The sequence below is a fragment of the Anabrus simplex genome, chromosome X, assembly GCF_040414725.1.
Source record: "Anabrus simplex isolate iqAnaSimp1 chromosome X, ASM4041472v1, whole genome shotgun sequence".
NCBI classification, from domain to species: domain Eukaryota; kingdom Metazoa; phylum Arthropoda; class Insecta; order Orthoptera; family Tettigoniidae; genus Anabrus; species Anabrus simplex.
In genome coordinates, this window is record NC_090279.1 from 12,542,586 (window position 1) to 12,561,090 (window position 18,505).

An 18,505-nucleotide genomic window follows, 5' to 3' on the forward strand; every position below is an offset into this window, starting at 1 on the left:
AGCTTTGTCAGTACCACACACTTTATCACATATACGGAAGAGCTCATCATCATCAATATCATCTGAGAAATCACTAATTTCTGATAAATTTCCATCATTTACACCATCAACAAGTTCATGAATTTCCTCAATAGTCATATTTTCTAAATCCAAATGTTCCATTGTAAAACTGTCTTTAGCTTACCAAAAGTTATAAACATACACAAGCTTTCGTAGTTTTAGCCTATAATTGAAACCCATCTAGTAGTCCAGTAATAGTACCACCTGAAATAAAGTAAATGGAATACTTGTGAGAATTGAATCTCCACTTTTCACTCATTTTATCAATCTAAACAGCCAAATATAGTATTATTTGGATCTTGACAATTACTAACCTTGTAGTCCCAATGTTGTTCATGGACAACACACATGTTTATTGAGGTGTATTATCAATTCATAAACTATTTAGTTGATAATTACTATATCACAGCAATAATGCAGGCATAACCTTCACCAAAGTAACAAAGAAATAACAATTCACTGCTGAAATAACAATCAAAAGATTATAAATACACTACACAAACAGCCATCCCTAGACAGCAACTTAACCTGACATCCAAGTCAAAGAGATTAATACATCTGAAGTAGATTCACGCACCACCAAGTGGCAAAATACCATACTAGAAGCTTGTTGTCCCTCAACAACAAGGGTATTTAAAGGATTGATAAACATAATACTGTACATAACAGCTTTAAATACGATGTTGTCTAGGAACAACACTGGGAATGAAAGGGTTAACAACCCCCCATACACAAGAGTTGACAATTCATGCTGAAGGCCTTTAACAGGCAAATATCAGTTTGACATGATGGAAAGGGTTCAGTATTCACTATGTCCCTTCAACACATGCAACTCTGAGATATAAGAGATTCTTAGTGACTTATTTGAGGTTCCAGTAGAGAAAAGCGAGTGGCCAATTCTCCGCCACTCTTTAAAAATGAAGAAACTTACGGACGAGTATACTGCAACTCTCACATACGAACCTTTGCTTACACACGCCTCCTCCAGAAGTACGTGATCTTGATTAACGGCTATGGTCACTAAAGCTGAACTTTCAATTTTCATTCAGAACAGGTTGACAAAGTATTGTTGTTCTAGAGTTGCGGAAACAGGTACAGTTTTGAGCTACAGGTCTACTTATAATTAAAAGAACACACTAGTGACACATAGGAAGGGGAGCAAAAGGAGTGCTTGATTTTCAGCAACAATTTCTTCAATTGCATACCCTATTATGACTTGACTTGGCACTTATTTATTCCCCTGAAGTATTTATTCAAACGTTTGAATATTATTTCGTGCGCTCCTACTATTTTACTAACTGTCTTTGCCATATGATTCTTCCGTGTTCATACGGATTACTTCTTATTCTCGAACCTATACGGCTCTTCAATGAGTGTTAATGAGCACACTTCTACTGAAGTCCGAAAACAGAAAAAGCGTCGTCCATGGTGTCATATATCTGTGATTGATGAGGAGATAACTCATGAAAAGTCCTTTGATCCTTCCGCACACGGACCTGGCATTGTCACCACAAGATTCCATCTCAGAGAAAATGGCACAAACGGACGAACCGCTGTCCGGCGTACACCAAGAGTGTGCCTAAAAAGTGCCGTTCTGGCCGAGGAACTTTTTTTTCTCCGTTGTGTGCGATCGCATGTTCGTGGCTGTATCTACAGAATTGGAGAAGGTCGTACGGAACATCAAACTCTCTTGCAGTAGTTAGTGGGATGTAAAATAAAATACGAATAAAACTGTTCACATGTGCGGCTTCGGCCCGGCGGGCAGGTTTTAAATGAACGCAACGCCCATGCTCGAAACACTTCTTAGCTCTGCGACGAGAGACCCATGAAAATAATTGTTTCCCCTCTCACTCACCGTGGAGAGAACGATGAAAACAGGAACAAAACAACCCTGAACAGTCGATCACTCGGCTCGTGAGTCGATGAAGAACGCAGAAAATTGCGCGTCGATATTTGAACTGAAGGATACATTAATATTGACATTTCGAACGCACACTGCTGTCCATGAATTCCGTTCCACGCCTGGCTGAGGGTCGGTCGCTAAAACTGAACGCGGAGAGTTGCTGCACTGCTCCGTGTTTTGTGACATCGTTCGCACGCAGTTGGTGTACACCGCCGAGACGGCGCACAAGCAGAACTTCACGCCGGAATGAAGCTGCACGAGATTAAATAATAATGTTACGAGTACATGATCCTTGGAATTTTTTAACGCAATAGCGAACATTCGTGTGCCGTAGCATCCCTGTGCATTCGGGTGCGAGCTCTATGATAGATTTTTCGGCTGAAAAATATGCCACGGACATTTCACGGTATGGCTTCTCGTCTGTGTGCGGCGACGTGTTGCGAGAGTACAATTCTCCCGGAGACATACTGCACCACTGTGGCTACAAGATCGTGTCAGTCTGCAAATTCCCTACTAGGTTTCCTTTCCGGTTGGATTTGCCACAGACATTGCATCAGTCGACTTTACGCCCGTGTGCGTCCGCACATGTAGTGCTACGTAGGATTTACTGCTGAATGATTTGCCACAGATACTGCACCAGTATGGCTTCTCGTGTGTGTGAGTCCGCATATGATATGCCAGGTTGCCTTTCTGCGTGTAGGATTTGCCACAAACATTGCAGGAGAACGGCTCGACGCCGGTGTGCGTTCGCACATGTAGTGCTACGTAGGATTTACTGCTGAATGACTTGCCACAGATACTGCAGCAGGATAGATTCTCGTGTGTGTGAGTCCGCATATGATATGCTAGGTTGGCTTTCTGCGTGTAGGATTTGCCACAAACATTGCATGAGAATCGCTTGACGCCAGTGTGAGTTCGCACGTGTCGTGCTAGTTGAGGTTTGCTGTTGAAAGACTTACCACAGACCTTACACCAATGTGGCTTCTCGTCTGTGTGAGGTACCATGTGATTCGATAATGTACTTTTATGGGCGAAGATTTTTCCGCAGATGCTACAGGAGTATGGCTTTTCGCCTGTGTGAATCCGGATATGTCCAGTTAGGTTGCTTTTAGATATGAAGGATTTGCCACAAACATTGCATTTGTTTGGCTTCTCGCCTGTGTGAGTCCATTTATGATCTTTCAGAGTGGTTAAATGACTGAAGAATTTGCCACAGATATTGCACTAATAAGGCTTCACGCCTGCGTGAATCCGCATGTGAACTTCTAGACTGCTCTTCCTGGTAAAGGATTTGCGACAGATATTGCAACAATGTAGCACGTGAGAACGCATGTGGTTCGTCAAGTAACACCAATTCCTGAATCTTTTAAGACATACTGAGCACTCGTTTGCTATCCCACTTGTATGTAACCGCATGTGTTCTGTCAGCATGTTCCTCTCTGTAAAGCATTTATGGCAAAATCCGCACTCTAGGAGCGGGTGGATCCTCAAGTGTTCCGACAAGATGCTTCCGCTATCGAACAGCTTTCCGCAGTGACCGCACTTGAAGGGACGATCTTCATTGTGTCTCTTCAGATGTTGTAAGAGGCCTAAATTCCCGGCCAGGACATCACTGCACACATTACACCAAAAACAAGGTGCTCCACCATCCGGAGGTTGATGATCTGCATAGCTTACCTCAGGTCTCGATCTACAGTGAAAAATTAATACCATGTGACCAATAGTTCAATAGCCACCTATCACATAAAGGAATTCCTAATGAACATTCCACTCACTGATACCCCATGCAGAGAGCTTGTTACTCATGAACATCACATTCCTGAGGGTAAACATCATCTTAGGTTAAATTCAGAGTGTAGACTTAAATTTCAAAAGTTCTCATTTGTTACGAGGTTGTGTTGCATCTTTTCTCTCGAATCACGATATCACGCGCAAGAAACTTCTGACCATTTTGGAATGAACGAGTTAACAGACCTCATTTAAAGAATGCATGAGAAGTGGTCCAGCCTCAAAGGAAAAATGCAAGCCCTTTAATCCGGCACACATTTAGCTATTGAAATCTGTATATTCTGTTCTACATAAATGATGGCACATGGTTTGGAGCTTTTATCTTCTTCATCCACACAGTGCTTTGTGGCATGCAAGTAACATTTTTTGTAAAAGCTCTGTTAAGGTTGTGAGATTCGCAGTGATGTAGATATTAGTAAAGTTGAGAAAATTGTTTGCCGATAGTCAGCTAGATCTGCTGAATCATGGCTAATATTTTATGAATGTTATTTACTGTCATGCAAACACACATATTGTATTCGTACATTGATATCATATCAGTGTATAGCATTCTATTATGTCACAGTGCGGTTATTTCTAATTAGGTAGATTTGATGTGCAATCAAACAGAGCCTACCTATATATAGGACAGTAGGTTCATACAAGGAAGTTCATACTTACTACCTTCTATTATATCAGCCTACCTCTTAATTGCTGTTTTAACAGAGGCCGTATGCAACATGGAAACCACTAATCCTGATGAAATCCTGGAAAGGCTGAAATAAAACAAGCAGATGACCGCTCGTACCCTAACACTGACACTTTTTTCTCACCCGGATACTGCTGTCATAGACATTATGAAGGCAACAAACAATATGGCTTTTATATTAGTGTTTTATTACAAAGGGCACTAGGAAAGCTTTGCAATGTGAGTGAACGCTTTAGACTTCTTCAAAATAATTTCCACCACACTCAATACACTTGTCGAAACTAGTCACTGAACCAACTCTGTCACGTTTTTCAGTTACATTTTCACACTCTTCATCCAGTGGTGCCAGAAGCTCCAGGTTGGATGCAAAACGCCGCCCTCTCAGCTTCATCTTCACTTCTGGGAAGAGTGAGAAGTCACATGGGCAAGATCAGGACTCTATGGAGGGTGATCAAGCACAGTCAACCCGGATATGGCAAGAAAATCCAGTTACATTAACATGATGTGCTGGCGCATTGTCGTGATGCAAGAGCCAAGTGTTGATGCGTCACCCTTGACAGAGCTGCTTGATAGCCTGGAGGACCTGAGGCAGAAAAGTCTCACTGTACCACTTCGCAGTAACTTTCCTTTGTGTTTCTAGCACATCCCGAGTCAAGATGCCCCGTTTAGTGAAGAATACTGCAATCATCCTTTTCTTCACTAACCTTGACTTTCGCACAGTCACACGAGTGCCCTCATCTTCACACAGCCACACCTTTTTCCGAGATTTTGTTGGGACATCGTAATAATAAAGACAAGTTTCGTCACCTGTAACGATGCTACTGACGTTACGCGAAGTCCCATTTTCAAACTTTTAGCATTTTTCGGCACCGTTTCATTCGATGTGCCCCTTTGTTCCTCTGAAGGTGAATGGGGCACCCAAAGGGAACAAACCCTCTAACATGGAGATGGTCGTGTAGCATTGACTGAAATGCAGGTGCAGGGATGTCGAGGGACTCTTCTATCTGCCCATAGCAACCGCCTCTCTTGATGCAACCTTTTCCTCCCAGCTTCAATGTTTTCCTCAGTCACTGATTCAGACGGTCGCCCAGAACGATGATCGTCTTCAACCCCAGAATTTCCCCTCTGGAACTGTTTGTACCAGTATGAAATTGTTGTCCGATGAGGAAAGTCTTTCCCCAGCACAGGAGTCACTTCCTCCAGGCACTGGTCAACAGTTAATCCATGAGCAAATCTGTAGCGGATAATTGCGTGATATTCACCTTTAGAACACACTGACATCTTAACTTGCTTTCAATTCCATTGCTTGGTAATAACTGGTGTGAAGGTCGCACCATGCTCTCCTCTAGAGCGGATATCACCCCTCTTTTCATCCCTCACCATAACAGGGGTGACCGGCAACCGTTTTTGCGTATTGCAAAACTTTCCTAGTGCCCTTTGTACAATGTTCTCATATCCTGAATTGAACCCAAATGCAAGCTATCATGTACTTGAACATTCACACAAGTTTTCCCCTAACACTACGGTAAGAAGGAGCACGAAAAACAAGACTTGAGCCAAATTTCGAGATGACAGAACGATGAGTTGCAGCTTAGCGGATATTGTTCCTATGTAAAGTAACGAATGAGAAGCCTTTTATTTCAAAAGTTCACTGACAACCTAATTACTTTTAGTGGATTGATAACACAGTCAGACGGCATCCAAGTCTGTGCCTGTCTCCCCACCGCAAGTGGATCTACATATTCTACGAAAGAAGAGCAAGAAATAATAATTTCTTGCTTTAGGGTGAGATCAGGCACATGGGAAATAACAGTCACGCAGAGCAGGGTACATCGTAACACGAAATGGTACTTTCTAATTCATATTGTATTCACTGAATTCACATGGCCGAGTCGAATGCATGACTTCTTCTCAAGCAAAGTAATGGGAGGCTCGACCACATGTTCTTACTGCACACTTAGGAGCAAATGAGTGGATAAATAAAAGGGGGACATGGATTCCAGATACGACAGGATAGACCTCTTGATCATCACACAACATATTGATGTAGACAACAGGGGCAGAAAATACGACACTTGATTGTACGTCATACGTTTTGTGGCATATCATGCCAAGCAAAAGGTGCAAAAGTCTCTGGCCATTCTTTTTTACCAGATTATGTGATTTTTGTGACAAGTGATTTATCAGGTTCACAATTAGTTTTTCAGTAATATGGCATTTCATTTTTTATTGTCAAATTTGATGCACGAACCAGCTACATTGCTGTAACACGTGACGCGTCCCAGGTGAAGGATACAGTTTCCGCCCTGGCCTGCCGGTAGAATTGAGCGAAATTGAATATCTCTCGCGGACCAAACACGCACAAATTCTTAATGACAACTTTGGCAGAGATGGAGACGTTCCGTACGGAGCAGTTGACAGAAGAGGTACTCTATCTTTTGGGAAGTTAATTCAGAATGGAGCGTAGCGTTTCATCTCCACAGGAGCAGCTGCAAAAAAGGCGTCTGTTCCCATGTCCGGAGCGGCGTAACTCCCTGCTGTCATGAGCTCTGAAATGCCTCACGACAAGCCAGCCATAAAATAACACCACACACATGATTACAGAAATGTGTCTCATGGAATCGGAACCAATGCTAGGATGTCAGTAGTATAATGCAGGGATTCGGCGGCCGCGGCGGCGCACGCCTCCTCCTCCGCCGCCTCCTCCTCCGCCGCCGCCGCCCGCGGGAAATTTGAATTTTGGCAGGAAATTTGAATTTTGGCGCGAGATTTGAATTTGTAAACAAAGCCACGTGCTTTTTGACAGCTGTCATCGACAACAACGCAACGCTAACCTCACTGCTGCCATCTTGACGGGCCTAAACCTCACTAGTGCCAACTTAACCTAACTAGCATGAGGTAAACAAAGCCACGTGTTTTTTGACAGACAACAACGCATCGCTAACCTCAGGACTGCCATCTTGACGGGCCTAAACCTCAGTAGTGCCAACTTAACCTCACTAGCGCGAGGTAAACAAAGCCACGTGCTTTTTGACAGATTTGTAAACAAAGCCACGTACTTTTTGACAGCTGTCATCGACAACAACGCATCGCAAACCTCAGTACTACCATCTTGACGGGCCTAAACCTCAGTAGTGCCAACTTAACCTAACTAGCATGAGGTAAACAAAGCCACGTGTTTTTTGACAGCCACGTGCTTTTTGACAGATTTGTAAACAAAGCCACGTGCTTTTTGACAGACAACAACGCATCGCAAACCTCAGTACTGCCATCTTGACGGGCCTAAACCTCAGTAGTACCAACATAACCTAACTAGCGCGAGATAAACAAAGCCACGTGCTTTTTGACAGCCACGTGCTTTTTTGACAGCTGTCATCCGCCATCTTTAAACTACAGAGCACCGTGCTGCCCTCTTTCGTTACCTGTCATCGGCAGTGCTGCCATCTTGACGGACCTAAACCTTAGTGCTACCAACTTAACCTCACTAGCTCGAGATAAACAAATCCACATGCTCTTTGACAGCCACGTGCTTTTTTGATAGCTGTCATCCGCCATCTTTAATCTATAGAGCACAGTGCTGCCCTCTTTAGCTACTTACCTTTGAAATGTGGTGGCGGATAATTTGAAAAATGCTTTTCGACAAGCAGCCATCTTTAATCCGGAGAGAACAGTGCTGCCCTCTATGTGGTGGCGGCAAATTGAAAAATTCCACGTGCTCTTGTTTGAAAACAAACTCACGTGCTTTTTTGACAGCTGTCATCTGCCATCTTTGAGCACAGTGCTGCCCTCTTTAGTTTGAAATGTGGTGGTGGTAAATTCCACGTGCTCTTGTTTGGAAACAAAGCCATGTGCTTTTTTGACAGCTGTCATCCGCCATCTTTAATCAACAGACCACTGTGCTACTATCATGCGGGCAATTTCATCACCTGTTATCCGCCATCTTTAATCCACAGAACACCGTGCTGTCCTCTTTATGGCTACTACCTTAAGCACGTAGTAGCGGGCAATTTGAAAAGTTCTGTTAGCTATCATCCGCCATCTTTAATCAAGAGAGCACCGTGCTGCCATCTTTAGCTAGATACCTTTGAAATGTGGTGGCGGCAAATTGAAAAATTCCACGTGCTCTTGTTTGGAAACAAACTCACGTGCTTTTTCGACAGCTACCATCCGCCATCTTTAATCAACAGAGCATAGTGCTGCCCTCTTTAGTTTGAAATGTGATGGCGGCAAATTCCACGTGCTCTTGTTTGGTAAACATAGCCATGTGCTTTTTTGACAGCTGTCATCCGCCATCTTTAATACAGAGAGCACCGTGCTGCCCTCTTTATCGTAGTAGATGTAAATTCGTCACCTGTCATCCGCAGTGCTGCCATCTTTAGCTAGATACCTTTGCGTAAGATGGCGGCTATACATGACTCCTTAAGGGTGCTTACGCAAGATGGCTGCTATACACAGGTTCTTATGAGACGCCCTTGGGATGCTTGCGCAAGATGGCAGTTATACATGGCTCCTTATGAGATACCCTAGGGATGCTTGCGCAAGATAGCGGCTGCTCTTATGGGACGGCTTAAGGGTCCTTGGCTAGAGACTCCCTAAGGATGCTTGCGCAAGATGGCGGACACAAGATGGCGGCTATACATAACTCCTTATGAGACGCTTTAAGGGTGCTTGCGCAAGATGGTTGCTACTCTTATGAAGAATGCTAGCTTGGAGGCTAACGTGTCGTGATAGTTCGATTCATTAAATTTAGGGCTTAAATGCAAAATGTTAAATATATCGAAAACGGTGCACCGTAGAGCAAAACGGACAAAATTTTTCTGCCCAATACCTCGGTTCGCAGTATGAGGAACAAGAAAATCATAGTCTAATGATGGGATCAACGGTTCGGTTCCTACTTTGGCCCTTTGGCATTTGCTCTGTTTTAGCTTGTATTGAAGCGAGTCTTCGTAACATGATCAGGTCTAGCTATGGTAGAGAGTATAACGTACCGTGCAGGTTCGATTCATTAAATTTGGAGGCTTAAATGCAAAATGTTAAATATCTCAAAAACGATGCATCGTAGAGCAAAACGGACAAAATTTTTCCGCCTAATACGTAGGTTCGTAGTATCAGGAACAAGAAAAAACCTAGTCTAATGATGAGATCAACGGTTCGATTCCTACTTAAGCCCTTTGGCATTCGCAGCTATCTATTTCTTCAAGATGGTGGCTGCTCTTATGAGAAACAAGATGCCTTGAGACGTCCTAGGGATGCTTACGCAAGATGGCAGACACAAAATGGTGACTATACATAGCTCCTTATGAGACGGCCTAGGGGTGCTCGCACAAGATGGCGGCTACTCTTATGAAGAAAGCTAGCTTAGAGGCTACTGCGCAAGATAACAGCTGCTGTTATGCATGTGGTGGAGGGCAATTTGAAATTCTATGTGCTTAATCAACAGAGCACCCTGCCGCCCTCTTTAGCTGAAATGTGGTGGTGGATAATTTGAAAAATTCTTTTGACAGCTATCATCTTTAAAAACAATGGCGACTATACATAGGCTGTTAAGGCCTTATCATTCTCCTCCTCCTCCTCCTCCTCCCCCTCCTCCACCTCCTCTACCTCCTCCTCCGCCTCTTATGTCAAGGCATAGCTTTATATCGAACAAGTTTAAACCTGCATCGCGAAGGCAAGCGCGTGCAGCGATAACATTATTGTGCATGTTTAGACTTTCGAAACATAAGAAGAGTAGAATCAAACGCTGTACTCGATACGACATGTGATCAGAACATTGATTGATGCGTTCAGAAAACAAAATAAGTGATCAAGACTAGAATCGAACAATGTACTCAATACATCATGTGTTTAGAATATGTCAGGGGATACGCTTGTTCTAAGAAGATCAGATTGAAACATAACAAGACTAGAACAGAACACAGTAATCGATGTTGTTAACTTCAACATGTGATCAGAACATTGATTGATGTGTTCAGAACACAAAATAAGTGATCATGACTAGAATCGAACACTGTACTCGATACAACATGTGATCAGAACATTGATCGATGTGTTCAGAACACGAAATAAGTGATCAAGACTAGAATCGAACACTGTACTCAATACAACATGTATTTAGAACACGTTAGGGGGTACCCTTGTTCTAAGAAGATCAGAATGAAACATAACAAGACTAGAATCGAACACTGTAATCGATGTTGTTAACCTCAAGATATTATCAGAACATTGTTTGATGTGTTCAGAGCAAAAGTACAATTTTGATGATTTGCGCAGCTAACTCGCTCGGTAAACGATGCGGCCAAAGTATAACTTCAAATTATTTACCTTCCATCATTCGTCTTGTGTGTAAAAATCAGTCGAACAAGTTATCGCATAAACATAGCTGAAAAAAATCGTGATAGGGTATGGAACCCAGGGGTTACATCTTGTCAGAAGAGCAAAAAGGATGAAAGGACTCTTCCTCCTCCTTACCGCACATTCCTTGGCTAAAGGGCTAATGGGCTAAAGGGCTAATGGGCTAAAGGGCTAAAGGGCTAAAGGTGCAACAACCTCGCCGATCGCTATCAGCAAGAACGCTTGTACTTTGTAGAAAATTAATCTTTATTTGTAAATGGTTTCATGTTCAGAACAAGGAATGGAACCTAGGGGTTACGTCTTACGTAATAAAATCCCCGAGGTGCGATGAGTTACGTTTTTCGAACTAGTGTTTGGAACACTGAACTTTTCAAGATGATAGCAGAGAGTTTAGCAATGTTCTGTTGTTGGATTTTAAATTCCGCGCTACAACATGCATAAGGTGGTAGCCCTTGAGGTTTACCGCCGTAAAGATGGCAAGAGTGAGGTTAACAATGTTCTGTTGTTGGATTTTAAATTCCGCGCTATAACATGCATAAGGTGGCAGCCTTGAGGTTTACCGCCGTAAAGATGGCAGCAGTGAAGTTAGCGACGCTCTATTGTCCTTCAAAGTGAGGTTAGGGTTCGTCAAGAAGACAGCTGTCAAAAAAGCACGTGGCTATGTTTACCAAACAAGAGCACGTGGTCGTGACGTCACGGTCACGTAATCAATCCTTAGCTCGACGTCGTTAAGAGCAGTATTAGGGTTAGCTATGCTTAAAAGTCTTGGGAACAGAGCAGCAGTATGAATTGCTATGTTTCAAAGCGTGTACACATGACCTATCGACTTTACATGCATCGACCATTGAACTAAACTTCACCCGCTAGATCGTGCTGCTATCTTAGCATAACCTATACCCATAAAATTAAAGTACAATGAATAGCCATGTTTCAAAGCGTGTACACATCACCTATCGATTTTGCACACATCGACTCTTGTACTAAACTTCTTCCGCTAGATTGTGCTGCTATCTTAGCATAACCTATACGCATGACCTTAAGGTACAAAGAATAGCCATGTTTCAAAGCGTGTACACATTACCTATCGACTTTGCATGCAACAAATATCGTACTAAACATCTTCCGCTAGGTTGTGCTGCTATCTTAGCGTAACTTATACACATGAACTTAAAGTACAAAGAATAGCCATGTTTCAAAGCGGGTACACATTACTTATTGATTTTGCATGCATCAAATATCGTACTAAATTTCTTCCGCTAGATTGTGCTGCTATCTTAGCATAACCTATACCCATGAACTTAAAGTACAATGAATAGTCATGTTTCAAAGCGTGTACACATCAACTATCGAATTTGCATGTATCGACTCTCGTACTAAACTTCTGCAGGTAGATTGTGCTGCTATCTCAGCATAACTAAGACGCATGAACTTAAAGAACAAAGAATAGCTATGTCTCAAAACGTGTACACATTACCTATCGATTTTGCAAGCATCGACTCTCGTACAAAACTTCTTCCGCTAGATTGTGCTGCTATCATAGCGTAACCTATACGCATGACCTTAAGGTACAAAGAATAGCCATGTTTCAAAGCGTGTACACATTACCTATCGACTTTGCATGCAACAAATATCGTACTAAACTTCTTCCGCTAGGTTGTGCTGCTATCTTAGCATAACTTATACACATGAACTTAAAGTATAAAGAATAGCCATGTTTCAAAGCGTGTACACATTACTTATTGATTTTGCATTCATCGAATCTTGTACTAAATTTCTTCCGCTAGATTGTGCTGCTATCTTAGCATAACCTATACCCATGAACTTAAAGTACAATGAATAGTCATGTTTCAAAGCGTGTACGCATCAGCTATCGATTTTGCATGTATCGACTCTCGTGCAAAACTTCTTCAGATAGATTGTGCTGCTATCTTAGCATACCTAAGACGCATGAACTTAAAGTACAAAGAATAGCCTTGTTTCAAAGCGTGTACACATTACCTAATGATTTTGCAAGCATCGACTCTCGTACTAAACTTCTTCCACGAGATTGTGCTAAAATCGTGTAAGTGTGCTGCTATCTTAGCATAACCTATCGATTTTACATGCATCGACTATCGCGAGCATAACTAAGACGCATGAACTTAAAGTACAAAGAATAGCCTTGTTTTAAAGCGTGTACACATTACCTATCGATAATGTATGTATCGAATATCATACTAAACTTCTTCCGCTAGATTGTGCTGCTATCTTAGCATAACCTATACGCATGACTTTAAGGTACAAAGAATAGCCATGTTTCAAAGCGTGTACACATTACCTATCGACTTTACATGTATCGACTCTCGTACAAAACTTCTTCCGCTAGGTTGTGCTGCTATCTTAGCATAACTCATACACATGAACTTAAAGTACAAAGAACAGCTATGTTTCAAAGTGTGTACACATCACCTATCGATTTTGCATGCATCGAATCTCGTACTAAACTTCTTCCGCTAGATTGTGCTGGTATCTTAGCATAACTTATACCCATGAACTTAAAGTACGAAGAATAGCCTTGCTTCAAAGCGTGTACACGTCACCTATCGATTTTGCATGTCTCGTACTAAACTTCTTGCGCTAGATTGTGCTGCTATCTTAGCATAACCTGTACGCATGAACTTAAAGTACAAAGAATAGCCTTGTTTCAAAGCGTTTTCACATTACCTAATGATTTTGCACGAAACGACTATCATACTAAACTTTTTCCACTAGATTGTGCTAAAATCATGTAAGTGTGCTGCTATCTTAGCATAAGCTATCGATTTTACATGCATCGACTATCGTACTAGACTTCTTCCGCTAGAGCATGTAGCAATCGCTTTTGTGTATCCCAAACCCATGTGCACGAACTTAAAGCATAAAGATGAGCTATGTTCTAAAGCGTGTACACATCACCTATCGATAATGTATGCATCGAATATCGTACTAAACTTCTCCTGCTAGAACGTACGAGTATCGCTTGTGTGTGCACGAACTTAAAGCAAAAAGAATAGCAATGTAAAAAAATCTTGTAAACAAAGCAGCAGCATTACGTATAGTCAAGTTTAAATGCGTGCACACATCATGTATCCATGACGCACACAGTACTAAACTTATTCCATTAGAATGTACAAAGTTCGCATGTGTTTGTGCTGCTATCTTAGCATAGCCTATGTGAATGAACTTAAAGCATAAAGAATAGTTATGTGTAAAAAATCTTGTGAACATAGCAGAATGTTTACTACGTAGTTGTAGACATTAAACTTTGCATGCTGAGGCGGCATACTACGTGACCGTGACGTCACAGCCACGTGCTCTTGTTTGGTAAACATAGCCACGTGCTTTTTTGACAGCTGTCTTCTTGACGAACCCTAACCTCACTTTGAAGGACAATAGAGCGTCGCTAACCTCACTGCTGCCATCTTTACGGCGGTAAACCACAAGGCTGCCACCTTATGCATGTTATAGCGCGGAATTTAAAATCCAACAACAGAACATTGTTAACCTCACTCTTGCCATCTTTACGGCGGTAAACCTCAAGGGCTACCACCTTATGCATGTTGTAGCGCGGAATTTAAAATCCAACAACAGAACATTGCTAAACTCTCTGCTATCATCTTGAAAAGTTCAGTGTTCCAAACACTAGTTCGAAAAACGTAACTCATCGCACCTCGGAGATTTTATTACGTAAGACGTAACCCCTAGGTTCCATTCCTTGTTCTGAACATGAAACCATTTACAAATAAAGATTAATTTTCTACAAAGTACAAGCGTTCTTGCTGATAGCGATCGACGAGGTTGTTGCACCTTTAGCCCTTTAGCCCTTTAGCCCATTAGCCCTTTAGCCAAGGAATGTGCGGTAAGGAGGAGGAAGAGTCCTTTCATCCTTTTTGCTCTTCTGACAAGATGTAACCCCTGGGTTCCATACCCTATCACGATTTTTTTCAGTAATGTTTATGCGATAACTTGTTCGACTGATTTTTACACACAAGACGAATGATGGAAGGTAAATAATTTGAAGTTATACTTTAGCCACATCGTTTACCGAGCGAGTTAGCTGCGCAAATCATCAAAATTGTACTTTTGCTCTGAACACATCAAACAATGTTCTGATCATATCTTGAGGTTAACAACATCGATTACAGTGTTCGATTCTAGTCTTGTTATGTTTCATTCTGATCTTCTTAGAACAAGGGTACCCCCTAACATGTTCTAAATACATGTTGTATTGAGTACAGTGTTCGACTCTAGTCTTGATCACTTATTTCGTGTTCTGAACACATCGATCAATGTTCTGATCACATGTTGTATCGAGTACAGTGTTCGATTCTAGTCATGATCACTTATTTTGTGTTCTGAACACATCAATCAATGTTCTGATCACATGTTGAAGTTAACAACATCGATTACAGTGTTCTGTTCTAGTCTTGTTATGTTTCAATCTGATCTTCTTAGAACAAGCGTATCCCCTGACATATTCTAAACACATGATGTATTGAGTACATTGTTCGATTCTAGTCTTGATCACTTATTTTGTTTTCTGAACGCATCAATCAATGTTCTGATCACATGTCGTATCGAGTACAGCGTTTGATTCTACTCTTCTTATGTTTCGAAAGTCTAAACATGCACAATAATGTTATCGCTGCACGCGCTTGCCTTCGCGATGCAGGTTTAAACTTGTTCGATATAAAGCTATGCCTTGACATAAGAGGCGGAGGAGGAGGTAGAGGAGGTGGAGGAGGGGGAGGAGGAGGAGGAGGAGGAGAATGATAAGGCCTTAACAGCCTATGTATAGTCGCCATTGTTTTTAAAGATGATAGCTGTCAAAAGAATTTTTCAAATTATCCACCACCACATTTCAGCTAAAGAGGGCGGCAGGGTGCTCTGTTGATTAAGCACATAGAATTTCAAATTGCCCTCCACCACATGCATAACAGCAGCTGTTATCTTGCGCAGTAGCCTCTAAGCTAGCTTTCTTCATAAGAGTAGCCGCCATCTTGTGCGAGCACCCCTAGGCCGTCTCATAAGGAGCTATGTATAGTCACCATTTTGTGTCTGCCATCTTGCGTAAGCATCCCTAGGACGTCTCAAGGCATCTTGTTTCTCATAAGAGCAGCCACCATCTTGAAGAAATAGATAGCTGCGAATGCCAAAGGGCTTAAGTAGGAATCGAACCGTTGATCTCATCATTAGACTAGGTTTTTTCTTGTTCCTGATACTACGAACCTACGTATTAGGCGGAAAAATTTTGTCCGTTTTGCTCTACGATGCATCGTTTTTGAGATATTTAACATTTTGCATTTAAGCCTCCAAATTTAATGAATCGAACCTGCACGGTACGTTATACTCTCTACCATAGCTAGACCTGATCATGTTACGAAGACTCGCTTCAATACAAGCTAAAACAGAGCAAATGCCAAAGGGCCAAAGTAGGAACCGAACCGTTGATCCCATCATTAGACTATGATTTTCTTGTTCCTCATACTGCGAACCGAGGTATTGGGCAGAAAAATTTTGTCCGTTTTGCTCTACGGTGCACCGTTTTCGATATATTTAACATTTTGCATTTAAACCCTAAATTTAATGAATCGAACTATCACGACACGTTAGCCTCCAAGCTAGCATTCTTCATAAGAGTAGCAACCATCTTGCGCAAGCACCCTTAAAGCGTCTCATAAGGAGTTATGTATAGCCGCCATCTTGTGTCCGCCATCTTGCGCAAGCATCCTTAGGGAGTCTCTAGCCAAGGACCCTTAAGCCGTCCCATAAGAGCAGCCGCTATCTTGCGCAAGCATCCCTAGGGTATCTCATAAGGAGCCATGTATAACTGCCATCTTGCGCAAGCATCCCAAGGGCGTCTCATAAGAACCTGTGTATAGCAGCCATCTTGCGTAAGCACTCTTAAGGAGTCATGTATAGCCGCCATCTTACGCAATTAGCGTCGAGAGAGGGCTGCTGTAGAATTTTTCTTTTTAAATTATCCGCCACCACTTTTCAAAGGTATCTAGCTAAAGATGGCAGCACTGCGGATGACAGGTGACGAATTTACATCTACTACGATAAAGAGGGCAGCACGGTGCTCTCTGTATTAAAGATGGCGGATGACAGCTGTCAAAAAAGCACATGGCTATGTTTACCAAACAAGAGCACGTGGAATTTGCCGCCATCACATTTCAAACTAAAGAGGGCAGCACTATGCTCTGTTGATTAAAGATGGCGGATGGTAGCTGTCGAAAAAGCACGTGAGTTTGTTTCCAAACAAGAGCACGTGGAATTTTTCAATTTGCCGCCACCACATTTCAAAGGTATCTAGCTAAAGATGGCAGCACGGTGCTCTCTTGATTAAAGATGGCGGATGATAGCTAACAGAACTTTTCAAATTGCCCGCTACTACGTGCTTAAGGTAGTAGCCATAAAGAGGGCAGCACGGTGTTCTGTGGATTAAAGATGGCGGATAACAGGTGATGAAATTGCCCGCATGATAGTAGCACAGTGCTCTGTTGATTAAAGATGGCGGATGACAGCTGTCAAAAAAGCCATGGCTTTGTTTCCAAACAAGAGCACGTGGAATTTACCACCACCACATTTCAAACTAAAGAGGGCAGCACTGTGCTCAAAGATGGCAGATGACAGCTGTCAAAAAAGCACGTGAGTTTGTTTTCAAACAAGAGTACGTGGAATTTTTCAATTTGCCGCCACCACATAGAGGGCAGCACTGTTCTCTCCGGATTAAAGATGGCTGCTTGTCGAAAAGCATTTTTCAAATTATCCGCCACCACATTTCAAAGGTAAGTAGCTAAAGAGGGCAGCACTGTGCTCTATAGATTAAAGATGGCGGATGACAGCTATCAAAAAAGCACGTGGCTGTCAAAAAGCATGTGGATTTGTTTATCTCGAGCTAGTGAGGTTAAGTTGGTAGCACTAAGGTTTAGGTCCGTCAAGATGGCAGCACTGCCGATGACAGGTAACGAAAGAGGGCAGCACGGTGCTCTGTAGTTTAAAGATGGCGGATGACAGCTGTCAAAAAGCACGTGGCTGTCAAAAAGCACGTGGCTTTGTTTATCTCGCGCTAGTTAGGTTATGTTGGTACTACTGAGGTTTAGGCCCGTCAAGATGGCAGTACTGAGGTTTGCGATGCGTTGTTGTCTGTCAAAAAGCACGTGGCTTTGTTTACAAATCTGTCAAAAAGCACGTGGCTGTCAAAAAACACGTGGCTTTGTTTACCTCATGCTAGTTAGGTTAAGTTGGCACTACTGAGGTTTAGGCCCGTCAAGATGGTAGTACTGAGGTTTGCGATGCGTTGTTGTCGATGACAGCTGTCAAAAAGTACGTGGCTTTGTTTACAAATCTGTCAAAAAGCACGTGGCTGTCAAAAAGCACGTGGCTTTGTTTACCTCGCGCTAGTGAGGTTAAGTTGGCACTACTGAGGTTTAGGCCCGTCAAGATGGCAGTACTGAGGTTAGCGATGCGTTGTTGTCTGTCAAAAAGCACGTGGCTGTCGAAAAACACGTGGCTTTGTTTACCTCATGCTAGTTAGGTTAAGTTGGCACTAGTGAGATTTAGGCCCGTCAAGATGGCAGCAGTGAGGTTAGCGTTGCGTTGTTGTCGATGACAGCTGTCAAAAAGCACGTGGCTTTGTTTACAAATTCAAATCTCGCGCCAAAATTCAAATTTCCCGCCAAAATTCAAATTTC

General features: G+C 42.4%; 1 protein-coding gene across 1 annotated transcript in view; it reads right to left on the reverse strand.

Annotated features, from left to right (window-relative positions):
• Window positions 1–458: 458 nt before the first annotated feature.
• LOC136886174 (zinc finger protein 184-like) overlaps window positions 459–18,505 on the reverse strand; it is an 83,066-nt gene continuing 65,019 nt past the window's right edge. Inside the window, exons 5-6 of the mRNA XM_068230760.1 lie at window positions 3,432–3,653; window positions 459–522 (exon numbers count right to left, since the gene is read on the reverse strand). Of these exons, the coding sequence (XP_068086861.1) occupies window positions 459–522; window positions 3,432–3,653 (286 nt within the window). The remainder of the gene's footprint in view (window positions 523–3,431; window positions 3,654–18,505) is intronic.